The 23,626-nt window shown below is 36.8% G+C and overlaps 1 protein-coding gene across 2 annotated transcripts in view; it reads left to right on the forward strand.

Annotated features, from left to right (window-relative positions):
* The first annotated feature begins 212 nt into the window (after positions 1 to 212).
* The window catches only part of LOC135712506 (muscle M-line assembly protein unc-89-like), a 140,760-nt gene continuing 117,346 nt past the window's right edge, over positions 213 to 23,626 (forward strand). Inside the window, exons 1-3 of one of the 2 annotated variants that reach the window (XM_065235452.1) lie at positions 213 to 236; positions 313 to 1,667; positions 22,366 to 23,148. In XM_065235452.1, the coding sequence (XP_065091524.1) occupies positions 407 to 1,667; positions 22,366 to 23,148 (2,044 nt within the window). In that variant the 5' untranslated portion in view covers positions 213 to 236; positions 313 to 406. Of the gene's footprint in view, positions 237 to 312; positions 1,668 to 21,049; positions 21,308 to 22,365; positions 23,149 to 23,626 lie in introns of those variants that run through there. The other variant, XM_065235453.1, reaches the window with a different exon arrangement.

Raw genomic sequence — 23,626 nt, forward strand, 5'->3', positions numbered from 1 at the left:
ACGAAGAGTACCATTGATTGAGCTGAATTGCATGTCTGTTATGACTCAATTTGATGTCAAATGTCGCTCGTTTATGTCACCTGCACCTAAATTTATATGATTTTTTCGAAGTTTACAGGGTATTGAGTGAGCCGTTGCAATTTGTTTTTGTTACAAATCATGGAATTAATATCAATGGTTATCACTGGAAGTAACACAACATGACAATGGCATTATCCATTTGTTTTGTTCTATATGTAAATATACCGACCGATCTCATCCGAATCTATTTTGAAATTGCTTATAAATAGCCAGCTATTCATTCATTGGCAGAGTCTACCACACATTATAAATCGCGGGTTTCTTCACGGCCAATGCCAGTCGTAACTTGCATCTAAACCGTATCACTAACATTTTCGTCAGCAACATGGTGCAAAATAGTAAAAGAAACGATCGGACACCGTCAGTTGTGCCTGAAGTAGTAATTACCGAACAACCAGATTCCAACGTTGGAGAACATGAGATTATATCTAGGGAACCATCGCGTGAACGCAGCTCTCGATCGGTATCAATTTCACGTTTAAAAGCAGGGGATCCCTTGAGAAAAGAAATGATGTTTGTTCGAGAAAAGTCACCATTTGAAATTGGAGAAAACCGTGACGTTCAATTGGCATCATCTAAAGCTATTATTGATAAAGCCCTCATTATGGATGTATCTGGAGGAATAACAAAGGTTGACGAGTATGTGTCATTATTTTTCTCACCAGGATGTGTAATAGATGCAGCTGTTTGTGAAGATATTTCTACTCAGCAGACTATTGAAATAGTTGTGGTTGAAGAAGAAGATGAAAAACCTGAAGTTGTGATCACGCCATTAATTTTAGATGAGGTTCTAGAGGAAGCACAGCAACCAGAAGTGGCGAAAGAAGAGGAGAACAAAATATATTTGATAAGCGCTACCGAAGATCAGCATTCAACAGAAAGTACTGAAACACAAAATACCAATGAAGCTGTAATAGAAGAAAGCAAAGTCGAAAGTGTAATTGAAGTAATTGATCAAAAACATACCATAAACGAAAATTCCCTATTAGAAGATGTGCCCATTGATAAAACTTCAGAAGAAGATGAAGAAGAAGAAGAAGACGAAGAGGAAGACGAAGAAGAAGAAGAAGAAGAAGAAGAAGAGACAGAATCTTCATCAGATGAATCGTATGAAGAATTAGTTGACCCTTCGCTATGGCGTGCTTATAATCCAGATGGTGACGATCCTACCGCATGGTTTTACAAGCCACCTGAAGAGATAACTCCAGAGCTCACGGAAAAAGAGAAAGATGAGGAATTCAGAAGAGCTCGACTAGCAAAACGAATTCCTATTTTTCTAACTAACCTAACCGACCGAGCAGGTCCTTACGGGTCAGAAATCAAACTGCAGTGTTCAGTAGAAGGCCTGGAAACCACATGCAAATGGTTAAAAAATGATCAGTTAGTTGAGAGAACATCGAAACTACAAACAACGGTAGTTGATGGATTATATACACTAATATTAAAAGATGTACAAAAATCAGATGAAGGAGTCTACACCATCATTGCGAAAAATAGAGGTGGTGAAGTCAGCTCCTCTGCTAGGGTAAAATTATACGAAGATCCTAGAGATCGAGTGGAACTTCCTACAATCATCAAAATAAGAGGTATTTCAAATCTAATCATTGATCAAAAAAAACCCAATCTATTCTCATTTTACCAAAACTCAAGGAAATTGCAATAAGTACTTTTTTTTAACGTACTGAATGTTGGAAGTACTTAAATTTACTATTAATCTTTAACCTTCCCTAGCCTAATCAGTACAAACACATTTCAATATAAATACCATACGCATAGGATGAGAGGGGATCAGTTTGGGATCATTTTGGTTTGTCGAATGCGAAAATGGTGTGCACCTTAATTCAAATTAATTTAAGTTGAGGGCAGACGAAGTTGAGACATATGAGGTTAAGAGAAAAGGATTGTTCACAGTTTGATACCGTTTTAAGGTTAAATGATTTAAAGCAGACTCAGCTCAGAATGCCCCTGAACCCGTTGACAATAAAACTTGGATAATTGCTAACTTACCGATTTTAAGAAAATGATGCAAGATATTCCAGAGTTTTCTACCCTAGAGTAAATAAAGTAATATATTCTCGAGGTTCTAGAAAAAAATATATAGTGAAAAATGCTTCCACGGCAAAGTTCGAGTGGCAGGGATGGAAAATCATTTACATTCATTTCGTGCATTCATTTACATTCATTTGCCTCTAACTTTTTCATCAACAGAATACCATCAAATGATATATGAAACTTTTGTAGCTTTTGATATAAACTACAACTTTTGTTAATAACTAAAATCTGTATCTCTTATGCTTGATAAAATAGAGCTGGCTGATCACTATCGCCCTGAGCAACTGATTTGATTTGTCTCATGATAGGTTCTCGTATGGGCAATTTCTCCGAGGAGATGATTGGATGTGGCCTGGATACTCAATATGACTGCCTTTCATTTAAATTTTAAAACTTTATTTGACTGTAACATCAGAATCAAAGAATTCATAAGCTCTACCTTTTACATATCAAGCTAGGGTAAGTGGTACAGTTTTTGGCCCTAGCGGTGCTCTAATTGGCCCTATCATAAATTTCACATAGAACATATCTGCCGTTATACGCATAAGAGTCCCACGGTGTATAAATATTGCATAGAACATGGGGCAGTTATGCGTATAACGGCAGATATGTTTTGCCTTAAGCCTACGCAAATAAAACCATGTAAATTTATTTCAAATTTTGTTTAGGCCCTAAGGCCAAAATTTGGTGCACTTTTGCCTAATCGGATACACTTACCCTATAGAATCAAAATAGCAATAGTACTATAGAACATCGACCAAAGGATGGTTAGTTTAGGTTACTTTATTAAAGAGACTTTCAGCCATTACACAATGTGGAAAATGGACGAAAAACTACTTTTTATTTTGTTGCATTTCCGAAACTCGCTAATTTAAAAATATGGTTCATACCATTTATGTATGTAAACAACTTGCGAAATCGAATGGAAATGGATTCATCCTGGAGAGGAAACAGGAAGTTTGAGTTTTTTGCTGTTTTATTCTCAAAGGATTTCTTTTAGGATGAAAATACAAAAAAAACTCATTCTCCCCAGGATAAAACCATTTCCATTCAATTCCGCAAGTTGTTTATCTACAGAAATGATACGAACTAAAATTTTGATCCAGTGAATTTCAGTGACACACAATTAAATGTATTTTTCCGCCCATTTTTCCCCATTGTGCATTGGCTGGCTCGTCTCTGTGGATCTCCGAGGGAGGTCCCGGGAAGGAGGATGGGGCCCCAGAAGGGGGTCCCTCTAACCAAAGGAGGTATATACTTGTAGAAATGTCGAGTTATGGAGATACCAGCCCCGTAACATTTTTGCCGCTTCAATACATGTGAAGTGTAGCTGGTGTCGGTTCCTGGTTCCACTATGGCGGTCATTTTAATGGTGTAAATTTTGAAAACGGCGTAACATATAAATTTTGTTTCAGTTGAATATAACATCAAAAGTTTATTTTATATTTTTTCATTTCATGTATATGAATGATAAGTGTTGTACTTGCTAAACATCCCTAGGTAACAGCGGTCAAAGAAATACCATTTCGAAACAAAAAATTAATTAATTCGCGCCGTTCCATTATAGACGCGTATTGTCTTTTGCAAAGTTAATTCTTAAGTACTCAGCCTTGGTTTGGTGACATTATTTTAGTTAAGTATTCTGCCGCTTAGGTAGCACTGTTGCTTACCTATGTGCCTGATGTTGTTTTAGTGTTCTCAACGGATTTTTATAAAACAACTTACAATCGTTCAGAAATTGGTTTAAGTATTTATATGTGTAATCACCCATTTTCACTCTACCGAAAAATTCCATAAGAAACTGACAATCTCTGCGTGATTGCTGAAAACCGGGTTGAAAGCCTGGATTTAAAAAAAAATAGTCTTATTTCATGTTCCATGGTCTATAAGTGAAACACCTTGATCAATTGTGATGAAATTTTCACAAAGTACTCGTCAAAGTATAATAAACAAAATAGTTCCTTTTCAAGCTCTATGGACGCAGTAGTGCATTGAAGTATAGCGTATGATATTACAAGCTGTGATACGGTTGCTCTGATATAATGCAAACAAAACTCAGCAGCTAAAATTCTCACCAAACTGTGGTGAGTTTGAGCTTTAAGATGTTTGCTGTAAACCCGAACACGAACCGAAATTTTCATGACTGCTGGTAGCCATGGTTACCAAAACTACAGATAAATCTGTATTTCTACAGATTTTTCAGAGTTTTTAAACCCAAGATTCTGTATTAACAGTAAGGCGATGGTGGGCTAAAGCAGGGCCCCAATTTGGAGAGGACCCCGGCTTAGAGACATTAATCAATTCAATATCCTCCTCAATAATATGCATCAAGAAATTAATCGTTGACTAGTATTGAATGTATCAATGAAAATGCTGAAGTTTTGACAGAACTATGCTGTGGCTACCACAGTATTTTACATTTGATCGTCCATATACAGTAGTACCAAAAACATGCTAGGGTGCGTTCAAAACTTGACTATTTAAATTGATCAATTTGTATCGAACTTTAAAGCTTTTCAAACTTGAAACATTATATCATACAATGATAAGATGAAAATAAAAATAAAAACTCTCACAAATACTGTCAGATTCAGCCCCCTCTTATCATGACGGATAAGAGCTATATTCTAAGAGAAAAAATTTTTCGTTACGTATGCCGTGAACGCAAAACCATAGGGTTTTTGATCCAATTTCCGCGCTTTACCTTTTTTCTGAACAAAAAATGGAATATTTCTATCAAAGATGACTTCTAAATTTATTCATCTTTTCATACGTTAGGTTGGATTTGATAGAGTCACAAATTGTTGAGATATTGTTTAAAATCTAATCTTGATTCTAAATTCGTGCTACGAATTTCAATTCCGTCCTACCGCACTTCTTTTGTTTTGGGAACAATGAGCGTAAATATTCATATAATGCGATCTAACAGGATTTATGTTGTAGCTATTGAACTAACGCATCGGAACAAACCTAATATTGCTTTGTGCACGATGAAATCATTGATATTATTGATCTTTTCTGATCGATAGAACGCAAATGGGCGATTACGACGAAGTAGCTCTCTACCCTATCTACTTCTAAATTTGAAACGGACGAAAGTCAATTGTCAAATAAATTGAGGATGTGCACTTCGCGAATTTTCGATGCACATTCTTTGCAGTTGCCTATGTCTTTTGTACGTACGAGTAAAAAATATTAACGTAAAGTGTTCGTTTTGTATAGCACCAATATTTTTAATAATTTGTTCATCATTTCGTGATGATGGGGTTCCGGGATGTAAACTAGACCTAGCCGCTAATCACGGCCTGTCAAGCAGATAAATCCTTTTCCCGTACTAAATCCCAATTTAACAAATTTGTGGGGCTGTAGTAAATCATTATATCAGTGATTTTGTCAAATTATCATAACAACAAACATTACAAATTCTCATTACTGATTATTACCAAGCATTTCCTATGACAATTTAAAGCTCATTGTGTGTTTATGATCATTTTTTCGATTATATTTTATATTTTATTGTAATACTTTTCGTGGAGCTTTCACAGTATCGTAATGTTTGTTTATTTTGCACGATAGGTAGCCTTTTTGATAATTCAATAAGTAGACTTGGCTTCACTTTTGGCGTGACTTGTTATACACAGACTTTAGTATTTTGGAAGAAATCTGTTTGCAATATCAAAGTTGGAAATTATTAAAAGCAGGAGTTAGAATGTGTTAGCTCTATTGCAGATCCAGTAAGGGTAGGTTAGGTTACTTTCAGCCAGGCTGATTCGAAAGGGGTCGGATCCAGTAACCTATTTTAGAACGTCTAATAATTTACACCCATTCCAAGGTTACTTTCACATACAAGAGCTTCGCATGTACCACCGGCATACACACTTCCAGATTTAAAAACAAAGTTCTTAAACCCAGCGCGTAAATCTAGCATGAAAAGTTTGTCTACGATTGGGAAGCAACCTGGTCTATACAATGCTTGGAGATCTTGCCCTCACGTATAGAGCTTTTTGACGTTTAATCGGCACACACTACTGCACCATTTAAATCGAACGAGTGCGAGCAAGAGGGAAACAGATTAGTGACATGTGTGCTAGATAGAGAAAGACGATTAAACGTCAAAAAGGTCTATATGCTGGTAGAGGAAAACATGTAAACATTGCAACAGACGATGGTGATGACGCCATAACAATCGACAGCAACTTTGTGAAATATGAAATAATACAAATCCCAGATGTTAGCATGATGATTGCGCTTGATTGTATTATTTTGTAAGATCGTCAGGAAATATACGGTAGTGTTTTGTTTTTTAAGATACTTGAAGACGATCAAAAACTTTTCACTACATATTACCTGTGTGTGTGTGTGTGTGTGTGTGTGTGTGTGTGTGTGTGTGTGTGTGTGTGTGTGTGTGTGTGTGTGTGTGTGTGTGTGTGTGTGTGTGTGTGTGTGTGTGTGTGTGTGTGTGTGCGCGTGTGTGTGTGAGTGTGTGTGTGTGTGTGTGTGTGTGTGTGTGTGTGTGTGTGTGTGTGTGTGTGTGTGTGTGTGTGTGTGTGTGTGTGTGAGTGTGTGTGTGTGTGTGTGTGTGTGTGTGTGTGTGTGTGCGTGTGTGTGTGTGTGTGTGTGTGTGTGTGTGTGTGTGTGTGTGTGTGTGTGTGTGTGTGTGTGTGTGTGTGAGAGAGAGAGAGTGTCTGTGTGTGTATGTATGTGTGTGTATTCCCTCTAACCCCCACTGGCCGGCAGTGTCATTATGGAAGAACTCTCTTTACAACGTCGCATTTATGGATTGTAGACAGCTTTAGTCCGGGAGTTAGAAGGTGATAGCTCTATTGCAGATCCAGCAACCCATTTCAGAATGTCTGGAGAGTCACGCCCATTCCGAGGTTACTTTAACTCACAATAAGCCCCGCATGTATGCATCACCGTTATCAAATGGATACTGGTGATACATACACACTTCCAGGTTCGAAAATATTCTTTTCAACCCTGGCATGTATTTAGTGTAATTTTGATATTTATTTATTTTTTAAATAAATGGAAAGCTCTCACCATATTCTGCTCTTCCGCCGTCGTTATTTGCTTCTTTTGGAATCCCTTGGACTTTTTCTCTAACGCTTCGTATTTCATTCCGTGCTTCACCGGCAATTTCCTTCCGTAGACCGTCCTTGGTTGGTTAGTTCTAATATGATTCCGCCTTTTTTGGTCGGTTTGATGTCCACCATATGTTATTGAATTGCCATGGTGATCTGGGACGAGGCTCACGTCCAAAGTCACTGGTCCATCGAGCGCTCCGTTTGTGAAAGGAGAATGAAAGAAATGCATGAAATGAAATGAAACATTGATTTTTATATCGAAATTCTAAAACTATTTTTTTTTTCTTTATTTGTTCCAAATTCAAAATAAATTACATTTCATTTTAACCAGGTGCTCCAGCTACTACAATAACTTACCAGTGTTAATTGTGATGATATATATAGTTTCTAAGTGTTTTTACATTGTTCCTGCATTGAAAATTCAGTTTTTTAAACAGTACTTTAACTATTTGTTTGTATTACTTCTGCATGAAGTTTACGATTTACCTAGATGAAGATACTAATTTCAAATAACAGATTACCACTTTAAATTTTTATACTATATATGAGGAGATGAAAGAATAGAGTTGATAGTTCCGTTTGAGTACGACAGTGTGAAAACTGTATATAGAGAGTAGAAAGCGAGCAAGGACAACTTTGAGGAAGATACAATTCGGGCTGATCATCTCTCTTTACCAAACTCCCCCGTTGGAGAGGGATGGTGAGGGATGCCTCCAACCGAATTCCCGATTTCCATTTGACGTTTGTCAGCTAACAGTTTCTGGCACTTGAAAAACTTGAATGAAGTCCTTCCTCGCAACATAATCGCACCAAGTCAGTGGTGTAGTGGTAAGCTTGATTACCTCTCACCCCAGCAGGCCTGGGTTCAATCCCAGTCGGCGCGGCCGGGATGTTCTGAGACATAACATCTCTGATTACGCTTTCCATCGGAAGGGAAATGGTTGGTCCCCGGTTCATTAGTTGATTGATGGGTCGATAGGTAGGGTCCAAGTGTGGGTGCTGCCTTCCTGGCGTCGGTAGCTTTGGAGCTTAACATAGAAAACAAGATCGACGGAAAACAAATCAAGAAAAATAAAAATTATCGCGAAAAACGATGGGACGATGAGGGTTCGGTGACTTCAAGAACGAGCTGTGGGATATTGCAGAGACGTATGGGTTTTAGGTTCTGCACACCCTAGATGTACGTGCACTCGCTAAGATTCAAATGGATGGTCTTCAGTTGCTGTTGATTGGCCATTTGCGCCAAGAATTGAGCTGCTCGTGAAAAATAACACCTTGAAGTTCGGTTTTGGTGGAGATCCAGAACCGAGCAATCGCATCCAGGTATGGTAGTTGTTGACCGGATCAGCACCCAAGCATAAATAAAACATCGAACAACACCATTTCATTTAAACAGAATCACAGGTCATCACTGGAACTTCGAATCGCGAAGAATGTGCTCCAATTACCAAACAAACTATCACACATAAATTATAAATTTTCAAACGCAACAGAGAAAACAAACGTCACGTCCGTACGAATGCACAGCCTACTTCCTCCCATAAAATTTATATTCTCTACTTTCATCTCCTCATCTATCGTATAAAAATAACCACTTTAGTCTGTTATTTGAAATTAGCATCTTCAATTATGTAAATCGTTAACTTCACGCAGAATAAATACAAACAAATAGTCAAAGTACATAACTCTAGATGGGAGCTTACCATCAATTACTGTCATTGGTTGAAATGTACAGTATGCACATATATATATACATATATACATGTACACATATATATACATGTATACATGAAATGTACAGTATGCACATATATATGCACAATGCACATACCGTGGTAGAGGTAACATTAGCTGCAATTTCCAATTTGCAAAAATGCAATTTCCTACGACTGGATGCCTTCTTTCAGATAACAACTTGAGTGTGGTAAAAATCGAGATAACTGTTTCAAACACATCGTCGGTACATTAGCAAGTTGGTGATAATCTATTTTTGCCAGTGGTTCCGGGGGTACACCCCTGACTATCCCTCTCCGACGGGGGAGTTTGGTAAAGAGAGATAATAAACCCGATTTGTACCTTTCTCAAATTTGTCCTTGCTCGCTTGCTACTCTCCATATACAATTTTCACACTGCCGTACTCTAACGGAAATATCAACTCTATACTTTCATCTCCTCAGCTAAATATCATGAGCATGAGCATGATTGACGGCCCACGGTTGCTACTCTGTTATTGCCAGATCAGCTGTAATTACTACCAATAGACTATGCTTGGGACTAGCAATCATCCTCAATGTGTAAAAACTGGTGATCTCAAACTACAATTTCTTAATCTCAAGCTATTGGGGAAATGGCTTTGATGTTGGCCTATGGGATCTAAGATTGGGCCCATTGCTAAAAATCTGCTGTTTATCAATTTTATCTAGATGCACGCGTCATTGGGACGGTACTAATGGATATTTTTAGTCGCTATTTAAAATTTAGTCGATTGCTGAACTTAGGTATTAGGTAAATTAGGGGCATTTAGGCCAACATTACATCCACTTCTCCTATATGAATATTTTAATTGCATGGTATTTATTTGAGCATACAAGCATATATCCATGAATAATTCTTGATATAGCAAAGGTATGATATGCTATTTGATACACCTTCTGGTCCTTCAGGATCTGCAGAACAACTATTTTCTATAAATGAAAATTATAGTTATAATGATATAATGATATTTTAACCATGTGAAATAAAAGCCCTAGTCATGCAATATATAATATATAAAGAATGTAAAATAAACAAGTATTACAAAAAACAAAAAAGCTAGATTTAAGTTAACCTCAACTGTTAATAGTTTATTGGAATTGAAACAATCATTTTATTATGTACCATGGAATGGCTTAACGCAATATGGAATGCATTTAAAAATATTGGTTTACTTTAATAATGAATCAATAGTCAGAAAAATCGAGGTTTTTTATAACATTTAACAGCTTAGCAATTATAATCATGCATTACAATGTTTTTGTATTTTCCTGAACGAAGGCGGAAAAACGTGAATTATTATAATATTAATCTATAAATGTTCTATCATCGAAGAGCTGAAAATAAACTTAATAAATCCAGCCCAAACGGAGGACTAGCGAACAAAATAAACTCCCTCATCACTCAAATTCCGAATCTGATTAATTACGTATTTACAAGTATACAAATAAATATATCAACAGGTAATGACATTTTATGTGCTGCAAAGGAAAAATAAAATGGTTAATGTGCATGTCATATAAACGTTAAACATACATTAGAGAAAATCAAATGATGTTACGTTCCTTCTTCAAGGTGTGTTTTGATCCTGTTCTCAATATTTATCATTGAATATTGCGGATTTCACACCTGATTAAGACTCCTGCGCTAAAAATAGGTACACAGTAATATTTTCGCACTGATCATAAAAGTTACATATGGAGCTTCTTAATGCTTTCCAGAGCTTTAATTCAACAGTTTAGCTTGCTAGTAATGTTCTAAAGCTGTTACTGCTTTCAAATAAGTCGATTTTTAAATTTTCGGGCACGTGCGGAAATATTACTGTGCAATTATTTTTTGCACAGGAGTCTAATTTGGTACAAAATGCGCAATATATAATATTAAAATAATAGGACCTGGGATTTATTCAAACTCAAACTCCACGGTGGTGCCCTTTACACGAGAAAAAGCCTCTACTACCGAAGATCTTTTAATCATGGAGACAAAAAAGCTACGAAAAAGCGTTTATGCCTTCATCAAATTCTACTTTTACTTCGTTGTTTCGATTTGGTCCTTACGTAAGACGGGAACAGAATCTATAAAACTTTCACATTTTTGAACTTACTTCACGCTTGACTTTCATCTCCTCGTATATCGTATAAAAATTACCACTTTAGTCTGTTATTTGAAGTTATCATCTTCAACTATTTTAAATCGGTTTTTTAAACCTGCATGTCAGTATAACAATTGACATCGTCAAAATAAAAACTAAAGCTTAATATTAGCTAAGTAGGGTTAACTACCCCATTTCCGGCCTATTAAGCACTAACCGCACTTAGTCTTTCTTAAGCCAGCCTGTTGATGTATGGCAACAATAATCTAGCGCAGTTTAGCACCAAACGGAATGTTATTATTACTGATAGCTTCCAAATTTATTTACCGTATGCACCGTTAGATTTGATAAAGAGAAACCAATCGTTGAGATATTGTCAAAAGTCTAACACTGCTTCTTGACGCCAAACTCGGCTTACGGATTCTAAACTCGGCCTAACGTATTGAAATGCCATTGAAACGCCAATGAATTCACTTCGGCCTATCGGATGAAGATAAAAATTGATTCGGTCGGAGCGCTTCTTTTGTTTTTGGGAATAATGGGTGCAAGCCTTCATATCACGCGTTCTCATTGTCTTCGTTCCGTAGATTATTAACTAAAGTATCGTACCAAACGCATAATTGAATTGTTAACTCTGAAATCATGGATTTATTTGAAGATTGCTGCTCGATAGGCCCAAAATGGGCGATTATGCCAGAGTATTTTTCTACCCTATAAAGGGAATGAATCGTTGTAATTGATACTTGGTTAAGTTTCTGAAGGTCACCCTTGAAAAAAATTATTTGTTCTTTTCTTTTTCTACGCATTCGAATGGCAAATAGGCAGCTAAAAACGTAAGTTGTTCAAATTTTGTTTCAACAGAAACTCCCAATGTTTCATAAACTTTGGTTTCAAAACAATGATGGCAACGAAACGATCATTTCGATAAATGAAATAATTTGCGTCCCTTTTAACCTTATGCACACCAAAAAATTCTGAATTTTACTGGCAATGTAAACATCCATGCATGCAAACATTCATACATGTAAACTTCCTTTTCACGTAAACTAGCAGCTTGCAAGAAATGTTGCAAACAAAAGTGGGCAGTTACATACAATAGGGGAATTTACGTATTCTCGTCAATCTAAGCAGCGTCTGCACTTCTACTAGCATTTTCTCAGCGTCACGCACATATATGATGTGTCTGTTTGTTTACATTCATCTGCTGCTTGCTTCTCTATCCATTCCAATCGACAGAATTTTTCAAAACGTTTTGAAAGCGTTTTTACAACGCTCCAAACTTCTCAGGTGAGTGTGACTATTGTCGGCAGCCTCTTTTTCTTCGACAACCTTCCCATTAGAACTGCGTGTTAACCAGCTGTTCTATTATCGGCAACTCGAAATCAATCCCATTTTGTAGTGCGTATGCTTTATTTGAAGAAAAATGTAGCATTACTGGATTGCTCGATCGTTCAAATATAATCAGATTGAAGCTGAAAGGCTAAACAATCGTTTGGACACATTCAGGGAAGTGCGTTGATGGGAAAACATAGTGAAATTAACGTTTAAATTTTGGTTGCCGAAAACAGTCAGTGGGTGCCGAAGCCAACATTTACCCTATATGGAATATTGCATGACATGTCTCATAAATTTACACGATCCATAATCTAAACTTGTATGATATATGACGCTCCATTTATGTGCATCATAGTAACGGAAATTTACACTACTTTTTTAGCTGTGTGGTCAGGTTTAAGGAACGTTTCAGTTATAACGTCAATATGCACGAGAATTCCAATTCAAAATATTTAATGATCTAAAATCCATTACTGAATTTCAAAGTCATGACGATATTGTTCACAAATTTTACTCCCGTTTGAATAGCATCAAACATGTAGTCAGTTTTTAGCACATCAGTAATCATGTCAATTAATGATTCCTGTGAAAATTCCATTTTAGGAGCAAGTATTTTGATTTTTCCCCGATGCAATAGCAGCATAGGTAGCTCCATTTCCTCGCTGAACATTGTTAGCAGCGAGCGGATTAGGTAGGTTAGGTGTTCCAGTAATAGTGGTGTACCTATAGTTGTAGTATGGGTGTTGTGCCGGAATAATGAGGAGGATCCGCATAAGATTATTTTTTATCGGTAGCTATCCTAAAATACAGCATATTTGCATATTTCAAACTTAAAATATGCCCAAAAGTGACGGAAAATAATCAATTTTCTTTAAGATTTTCACTCCTTTGCATCTATAGTTGCGGTAGTGTTCCTATAATAGTGGAATCTATAAGAAACCAACGCATTCCACTATTATAGGAACCAGAGTTAGCAACTACCACAACTACTGCAACAGTGTTCCTATTAATGGAGGACGATCTTTCTAAAATTTTATGCAATTTTATTACAATGTAATATTTTTCTATCAAATAGTGGTTGAAAGCTATAGATTGACGTGTAATAATTGTGTGTAAATCGTATATTTATTTTTTAAATTGATAAATTGGCTTAGTACCCCCACTACTGGCTCACACACCCTATAGATGAAGAATTTGAAGCAGGGGTGATATTTCTACCTGCAAATACGAATGTAGAATTTGCTCCTCGCTGACGGTTGTTAACGTCAGAGGAATTTGTACCTGGTCGGGAAGTGGAGGGTTTCTTACCTGTCACTTTGCGATCAGGATCGCTTTGCGAGTCTTACATTCCCAAAAAATGTATTTGCAGTTTTCACCACAATTTGAACATTTAAATTTGCTAGGATCTTCTTTCACAGGACAATCGTCCTTTGCGTGCGAGGAATCACCACAATTCATGCGTTAAGCTGGCATGTCGCAATGTTTTGTTCCGTAACTCCATCCCTGGCACTTACGGCACTGGGTGAGGTTTTGGTTCAAAATTTCCGTGCGAAGAGCATGCAAATCGGAAGTGGTTATCACAATAGGGGAAATCTTTTTCTTCTTGGCAAATCGGAAGTGGGTATCACAACAGGGGGAGTCTCTTCCTTCTTGGCAGTAAGCCGTTAAAGTTTACTAGAATTTTTCCTGGATCATTCTCATCATCAGTGAGGAAATCACATTGATTGCTCAAGTTAATTTCATCAGAAGGGGATCAAGAGATTGCCCTTTTCTTTTGTGCTTAGGCGCCATGGGGGCAGTACAACTTGTATTCAAACCGACTTCCAAGCAGATTACTATAAGAATGTGAAGGATTGAAGAGGAATTTTTCCAATCGATATCCAAGCAGGATTACCTCCGGTAGCGTCCAAACAAGGATCGAAGAGGAATAAGAGTCGAAAAAGGTAGAAAATGTACAGGTCTATTGAGCTCTGAAAAGTGCTGTTTAAATTTGTTGTAGCAGTAGGTAGCAGTAACACTTTCTTCAGCAAACAGCAAATAGATCCACATGGCAAGAGAGCACGATGCGAACTTGATTCTAAAACTAGTTCATTGAGCCCTTTGGCCTTTTACCAGATTTATGGATACCAAAATGCAAAGTAACAAAATCAATCGCTATACATTGAATTTGACAACCGCAGCATATTCCTGGATACGATGAAATTTAGCTGCTTGGAGATTTTGGGCTACGGGATATAATGTAGTCCTAGCCCCTCACGACCTATCAAGCAAATAACTAATTCATATAGCAATAATGCACAATAGCAATGAAAAACTATTACCACAACTGCTGTGAAGTTGTAAACCGTAAATTAATTTCTTATTTTCGAAACAAATTTTGTACATTTATTTTTTTTATTTTTTGTAAATTAATTTATTTGTACAGGCCAAGCAAAATAAAAATAATAAACTAAAATAAAGTAAATTAATAAACTTTACAGAGCCAATTTATCATTTGTTTCACACATTATTAATATCTTACATTTAAAGTTAAAATCTTAAGTTAAAGGAATTGAACCGAGTACTCGCGGTCATCTCGAGATTAGTGGAGATTTACAGTTTCATGGATGGGGAGTGGGAGAAGGAATTTGAAATATGATTTACGATACAAATATTTCATATCAGCACTGTAATTACACTATTATTACAAAACACACACAACCAAAATACAAACTAAACACAAGGTTAGTCAAACATACAATCTAAGGTTAATATTCTTCAAGAAAACAAAAATGAGCTTCATAAACTCCAGATTGCGTCCAGCCAAAACATGCCGAACTGGAACATTAGGTTGTCTACCTCGAGTCCGAAGAGAATCATATAGCTCAGATCTGACTCCACGATGCTCAGCACAAGACCAAATAATGTGATCTGCGTCCTGGTAACCTTGTCCACATTCACAGAGATTGCTGTCTTCCAGCCCAACACGGAACAAGTGAGCGTTTAACGAGTAGTGATTGGACATGAGGCGAAACATAACACGAATGAGTCTCGACCCGCATCCAACCCTTTGAACCAAGGAATCTTCAACACCTTAGGGATGATCGAATATAGCCATCGTCCCAAACACCCTTCACTCCATTTATTTAACCAGCTGGCGTGCGACTGTTGACGATAAATGAAGAAAAATTCGTTGATGGTGATCTGTCGATCGTAGATATCGCCTTCCATAGCGCCCACCTTTGCAATGAGTCCGCTTTCTCATTGCCCGGAATCGAGCAATGAGATGGGACCCATGCAAATATATTGACAAAAGATCTTAAAGATTGAGCACTTAGAAGCTCTCGTATTAAATAATGATCTGGTGCAAGTGAGGCGATAGCGTCAAATGTATTTCCGCCAGTTCAGCAACATATACGGAACAAGGAGCATGAAGCATTCGAGAGGCGCTATGAAATTCGTTATAAATACCAAAACCAGTGGACGCCTCTATTAGTGATCCATCTGTGAAGAACGATCTTGCGGAATCAACTTGGCCAAACTTTGCAGCGAAAATTGACGGAGCAATCATGGGATGATGCTCTGGGATTTCGCGAATCCCTTTGGTGTCATGGATAAATCAAAATGAACAGAATTTCCGAAGTCGGAGAAGCAAACACGATAGGGATTATGCTGCAAAGGGCTGACATCCTGTGTTATGTACACGTCGTACAATGACATAAAGCGAGTTTGAGGGTTTAGCTCAAGAAGCTGCTCAAAGTTTGCAATCACTGGTGATTCATAATTCATAATTTCACAACGGGTTAGTAGCCTGAGGGACAATTCTTAAAACCGATCAGAGAGTGGCAACATGCCCGCCGACACTTCAAGACTCATCGTATGAGTCGAGTGCATGCATCCTAACACGATACGAAGACAGCGATACTGGATCCGTTCCAGTTTGATGATGTGCGTTTTAGCCGCCGACTGCACAGTCAAGAAGGTGGTCAAAAATAGTTGCGTGCTTTTTATGCATTTTTGTCTGGATTTATGATAGTATGGGTATGAATTGTTAGCTTCAAGATGTTTTTGAAGTCATGTGATATCTTAAGGTCTACAAAATGTTGTCAAGTTGAGGTCTAGATGTCCTCTTGAATTAATGTGGTTTGACTCGTAAATTTTCGACGTATTTGACATGCCATCAGGTCCCTACTAATGATGTTTAACGCAATATGCATCTTAGAGGCCATGCAGAAATCACGTAGTCAATTTAGTGGGGGGGGACGAAAGACCACGATCCATACAAATTTTCAGAAATTTGTATGGACGTTTGACCACGTTGTGGAGAGAGGTTCAAAATCATAAAAAAAATGGACCACGTGGTTTCTGGACATCCCCGTAGAGTATCAGTGATCAAATATTAATTGCTTCCAAAGTATTCTGGAGTTATGGTCATTGAGTAAGGTTAAATTATGTCGTAGACAATGTCCCGAAAATCTTTATGAGTTCAAGAAGTTCTGGTTATATGTAAATCACAGAATGGTATTCGGTGCCCTCCTAACTATTCTGTACCAAAAAGATGATGGAACTTTACAAGTCAAGATCAAGGCCTTAAGCAATCGCCCCTATTCTGTACATCAGGTTGACCTTCTGTCATTTGCGAGGCAATGAAAGTCACGCCTTGTGAGAAGACTCTATATTTGCTTTGCATCGAGAGTCACCTCACAAAGTGACTTTTATTGTCTCGTAAGTGAAAGAGAGACGATGCGATACGTTGAATTGGGGAAAATATCTTGAGTATCTTTAAAAATGATCCCCAATATTTTTTAATTGATTAAAGTCATTTTTTTACTGTTAATCAATCACAATTAAATCTTTGATATAGTTCTGAAATTTGACGGAAGCATTCATCTCTTTCACAAAGCTTTTTTTTCTTAGTAAAGTGTTTCGGTAACTGTGCAAAATAAAAATGTTTTAATTTATTGTTAGCTGTTATATTTATTCACGCATTTTCTACACTTGCATCTTCAACAAAACCATCGTCAATTTCATCAACGCCACTCAATAATTCTTCTAATGCTATTCTCTGTGAAGTTGTTTCTGTTGAAATGTTCTTCTGTTCTTCAAAATGTGACCAATCACTTTAACAAGACTGGTTTCACGACGATTGTACGCAGTTCTTCTTGCTACCAAAAGCGCGTTTATTTTCCGCCGTTTACTACGCTCGCTTGATACATCGAATTGTTTTGATGGCCGTCCACGTCCCGATGAAGTTGAAGGTTCTGGTTCGATTTCCACGAATATTTCCATGTTAAACTACGCGTCAATAAAATCTTTATTAACAAACTCAAAACGCTAATTTTGTCTGTTAGCCTTTTCCCATAGATGTCGGAATTTTAATCCTTTAAATTTGTCGAACCTCTTAACGGAATCCCTTTATGAAGAGCTTTGAGTGGGTTGGTTTATTTCCTTTAAATTCCGTTATAATTGTTTATCTTTTGACAAGTCAAGGTTTATTGATTTTTTTATTCACTCGGAAGTTTCCGCAGATGTACTCAAATGCCTTTTCAATTCATTGAGTTTGCTGCCCTGGGGCTCTCAAAATACTAATATTTTTTTGTAGTGTAATAATACAGATTCTACCTATCTCAATATCGAGTTGAAAGAATAATGTTGATTTTGGTACAGGAAGCTAAATTACTAACATGCGCCGGGAAAGCGCTCTATTATATCTGATCTTTTCAACTGTGGTACAACATGGTGTGGTACAATTTCAGTAAATAATAGTTTTGTTCCCGCACATGCTTTTAACGCTTCCGCTGTATGTTGCAGTAAAATAAGAATCTGGTAAAACCTAATAAAGTAAGTTAAAAACACGCATTTTGAACATTTTGGACTTATTAATCTTGGTTTTCCCAGTCTATTTTACAGTATCTTATAGCAACAGCAGAAAAAAAGGTACAGGAACAGACCTTATGTTTAGCCGAGTTCAAGCTGCCGAATATTTGATTTATCACTAATTATAATTGTTAAGTCAAATATACTCAACTTTAATTTTTTTTTTTTGCAGGTACTCTTAAGATAATCGTGGATGTTGTCCCGATTGTAAACAATGGCAAACTTTGTTTTATTGAACACTTAAGCAAAAAAAAAAAAAAAATTGTTATTGGTCTATATTGCATGCTTTTTCTGATTGTTTAAAAAAAAATTATATACCTACCATTTGAAAGCTTAAGATTTAAGTTTTCAGCTCCGTCTTATTTCTAAGCACTAGGTTGTTTCTATTTAGAGAAATTAAGTTTCAAATATATGACTGCTTTTCTCAAAAACAGGCGAGTAACCAACTCTATTACCTGTATCGCAGTAATAGAGTCGGTTTTCAGAACTCTTTTTGTGGGATTTTATGTATCAAATAATCTTCTTTCGATAGCAGATTACAGAATCCGAATCGAGAGAAGTCGGTCTTCTTCTTAATAACCACCTGAATCCCCATAGTGGACTGGAAGCAGAAACTAACGTACTCTAAAACCGATAAAATCGTTGTCCGGTACAACGTTAGAAGATCTTGCGGATGGGCTCCCCACCACGTTCCGGTAATTGTTCGGAGAAAATTGATTCTTTGTTGGCATTTTCGTCTCAGACACTCAATGTGGGATCTCCAGGTGCATTTAGAATCGAGCCAGACCCCAAGATAATTGAAAGACATAGAATGAGTGATCGGTTTACCCAAAAGTTGAAGCTTTGGTTTTGTTGGGCTATGCTTCCTAGAAAAAACAACCAACTCAGTTTTCTCCGTGGAGAATTCGATACCTAGCTGAATAGCTGAACAAATTGTCTAAGGTATCCTGTAAGGGTCCTTGCAGGTTGACCCCTTTGGGTCCTGTCATAGACACTACGCCGTCATCTGCAAGTTGTCTCAACGTGCAGTTGTCACTTAGACAATTGTCAATTTCTCTGACGTAGAAATTATAAAAAAGGGGCTTAAACATGAGCTCTAGGGAAGACCCATGTAACTAAATCGAGAAGCTGTAGAGTTTCCATGAGAAAAGCTTATATGTATAGAAAGGCCCCAAGCTTGGAGTTTTTGACGTAGGACTACGTCTTTGATTTCTATATGGGGGTACACTTTGTGAAAACCGAAAATGGAACATGTAACAAATTAAGATAGATTTTGAACGTTGAAGTTGCCCCTGGTCCAACTTCAATAATTTTATCACCAATCGATCAGAAATATGGCTACGCATCGATAACAATGCTTCCGAATGTTGATTTTCAACATGAAACTATTGAAAAACTGGTAAATGTCCAGCATTTTCCAAAAGCGTCGAATTAACTAACAAATCCACCAATTACCTACATGCATATGCTGCTTCCCCAGAACAGTCGTCAGAGAGTAGTAAGTAGACGAAACAAGTCGAAGTGGCATTCGCCTCCGATACTCGGGCGCGTGCGAATAGGGAGGATGGAATTGCGTAATATTTTGCACACTCATCGCCAAACGCAAATTCTTCGAGATAACCACCATCCGTCGTCTGGCTCGCTGTGGCGGTATCTGACGTATCTCCGGTCTGATTTACGAGGTGTGCTGAAGGTGTTCCTGAAAAATGAGATCCGTGATGCTGTCACCTACACTAAACACGCCAAGCGTAAGCGGCCATGGCTGGTGACAGAGACGCACTCTGTTTGGTTTCGGAGGTTAAATCATCACCAACTTTGGCAACTCTTTTCAGGGCCACCAAGCATATTACAGTAAAGAGTAGGAATAGAATTCATCTGCCTGTTTGTCCATATTCAGAACCAACGATCACACAAAATGCTCATGTAATCAAACACTCAGTTAAATACTAGTTTTTATGTCGCATCCTCAATGCAACAATATAATTATGTCACACAACTTTACCCTAATTCCTATATCTGAGAGACGCCTGGAGTGCATAAAACAAACATTATCATTACCATTATCATTTAGATTATCTTACAATTGTATTTCATTGCCAAGTGGTCGCGCCTACCGATTCAAAAAGTACACTTTAGTGGCTCCGGGCTATGATTAATTTACGCCGCCGCCGTCGAGGCGGCTTTAAATTAAATGACCGGCACACAGGTCTAGATTTACTACTATTTTGATCAATTTAAAAGTGTGCATATCAGAAAAAAAATAGTATATTTGATAAGCTTTGATAAGCTTCAATAAGCTTTGATAAGCTTTAATTAGCTTTGAATCATAAGTTTTTTAGACTATTTATTTTTTATTTTTTGGTGTGCATTTTTTTCTGAAAAGTCCATCCTGTTTTCTAAGACTTTCTAAAACTCATTTCGATTAGATGAGTCGTATTCGTGTTATGATTTACAGCACAAACTAACGAGTTTCATTGAATTTCTAGAGCGAATATCTGAAATCTGATTATTTTTTCGCTATTTTTCGAATTCCTTATAAATTTATATAAGACAGTGACTATTCCTTAAAATACAACTGGAATTATAAGCACAATCAGAATACTTAAATGTCTACGTTTCAGTATTGAAAAAAAAATCTAAAATCCTAAAATCTTTATGATTTTTAGTTTTCCGTAGTACAATAATACCTCAATTCTCACATTTCAATCTAATGAACCAATCAGCTCGAAAGCTTTCAGTTGGTGGCATTAATTTAAATGGTTCTGCAACTCTGGAGGTGTCTATTATCATGTGGATAGGTTGAAGAGATATTCCAGTTTAATAGTTTCAAAAAATTTCTAACTCTAAAGAGTCACTCACATTAGATCCGGATCTGAAGCGTTGCAGCAAGGTGACAGCTAAATCTATTGTTTTACAGTGAAGTTTAAGTTAACGCTACGCAAGCGGATATAATGCGGGAGACCATCGACGAATCAAAGCAAAGCTAAAAATGGTAATGCGGCACCTAGTTTTACGATCCGTAACTACAAAAATGATGATGTACTAAAAAAAGGTCATGCAATTTGAACGTAATTACCATTTTCACCACATTTTTTTTAATATCAGAAAGTAATTACCATTTTCATTTATTCAATTGAAGCTATCAACGTATTTTAAAATTCGAAAAATTTAATTTGTTACTTGCATTAAAAAAAAGCGGACGCGAAGTATGTGACTAAGAAATAATTTATCATGGTTGAAATTTATGCCACGGATACACTTGAATGACAAACAATGAGCAGGAGCATTATTTATTAATTAAATTATGTGCAAATCCATGGTTACAGTTGTATAGTTTTTGGATGTGCTAATAATTTATTATACAAATAATGCTCATGTTCATAGTTTGTCATACAAGTGTATCCGCGGCAATACTATTACCTTTTGGTTTAATTCCATATTGCAAGTTTTGTTTTAATTTAAATATATTTTTATTAACAGCCCCCCCTGGCCAGATTCGAATGTGGTGTGACAAAAGCAAGATTCCAAATGTTCATTACAGCTAAAAGGTTTGTTGTTAGAATTATGAAACTTTGAGATACAATGATAATGATTGTTTTATGTAAGATGCAAGTAGAGGATGTAAAATTAGTGATACATAAAACCTATCTATTTTGCTTTCAAACAGTCACAGTAAACGATTTTAATTGTAATGAGCAATCGGAATGAGTGAACAATCAGCATCATAAAATTGCTAATTGGAACCCTCTGAAAGTTGAATTGACAGGTTTAATGTGTCATACACGAACTTTACCTCCTTCTCTGCATCTCACAAATAAAACATATAGTTATAATATCTAGTAATTTCATAATTCCGAATAACAGCATTTTAGTTGTAATGAGCAATTGCAAGCATGGACACAAGTATAATTATTCAATCTTAATGGCATCAAGCTCAGGTGAAAGATATCAGAAATATCACGTAGAAATAAATAAAATGGTTCATGGCATTAAAAATATGTATTGACAAATCCAAAATTTACACCAACTCTTATTATGTTTCTATCTTATTGATGCATTCGCACAAAGTGATATTAATTATACCTTTATCGATTTTTTTTTTTCTAACAGATTACTACCACCATGCCTTGAATGATCTAATAATTGAGTGCCAAATTATGTCCAAACCAAGCTGGTGTATACCTGAAGTGACTTGGTTAAAGGGAGAAGATCCCGTTACTTTAGATAATAGAGTTCGTGCTTCATATGAGGGTAACGAAATATTTCAATTAAATATATACAATCCAACAGCAGACGATAGTGGACTGTACACGTGTATAGCACAGAACTCATCAGGAGAACGAGTGATTTCACATGAAGTCGATTTTACTGCTAAGGTGCACTACATTCATCTTCCTGGTATGCACCATGCCGATAAAAAGATTCTAACAGAGGAAGAGCTCTTAGAAAAGCAGGAACAGGAAGCGAAACTAGCTCAAGAGCATGCAACTGCCCGTGGTACATCACGGGCTGAACCTCCTGCTGAGCCTTACAAGGAGGAATCGTATGTTATCAGAGATTCAAAAAATAAATTAACATGGGCCGGCCAACTACATAATATAACAGCTCAGAAAGGCCAAACAGTTAAAATGATTTGTTCTGTCAACGGCAACCAAGCAATAATTAAATGGCAGAAAAATAAAAAAGCTATTGATTACAACGATCGCGTAAAACTACTTAACAGCGGTGTAATAGGACAGATCGTAATCAATAACGTGACAAATAAAGATGCCGGTGAATACGTCTGCTCAGCTAAAAACAACTACAATGAAATTCAAACTACGTGCGTTTTGAAGGTGATTCAGTTAGTAACAGCGGAAACATCACCACCAACATTCACCAAAGCTATCAAAGGTGAGTATAAAATAGATATCTTATAGTACGTTGAACGTTCAGACATGTTATAACTTCTCAGTCTGGACAGCGCTTTACCCGCAAAGTGTATACACAAACCTTTCTCGTCCCAGAATGCTCTCGTGTTGAATACCTAAAATAAATTTCACTTCATTTATTTAGTAGGGGAATTTACGTATTCTCGACAACCTAAGCAGCGACCTTCTTTCTATAGCCCTTTTCTCTAAGGAACACACACATATGCAGTATTGGTTTGTTTACAATCTTTTGCTGCCAGCTGCTCTAACAATTTCAGTCGAAAGAATTCTTTTATTTTATATTGACTAAACGAGTCTTTTCAGCCTACTCACCACCAATCATGTCATAGTGAGCCTACTGAATTTTTTTTTAATTTTGTTTTATTTGCTGTATTGCTTAATTCATCATTTCTTATTTAGCCTACTTGCCATCCAACAGGTCATGGTAAGCATACTGATAT

The sequence above is a fragment of the Ochlerotatus camptorhynchus genome, unplaced genomic scaffold (assembly GCF_037179485.1).
Source record: "Ochlerotatus camptorhynchus isolate MF236.1 unplaced genomic scaffold, CSIRO-AGI_Acam_v1.1 ptg000488l, whole genome shotgun sequence".
NCBI lineage: Eukaryota > Metazoa > Arthropoda > Insecta > Diptera > Culicidae > Ochlerotatus > Ochlerotatus camptorhynchus.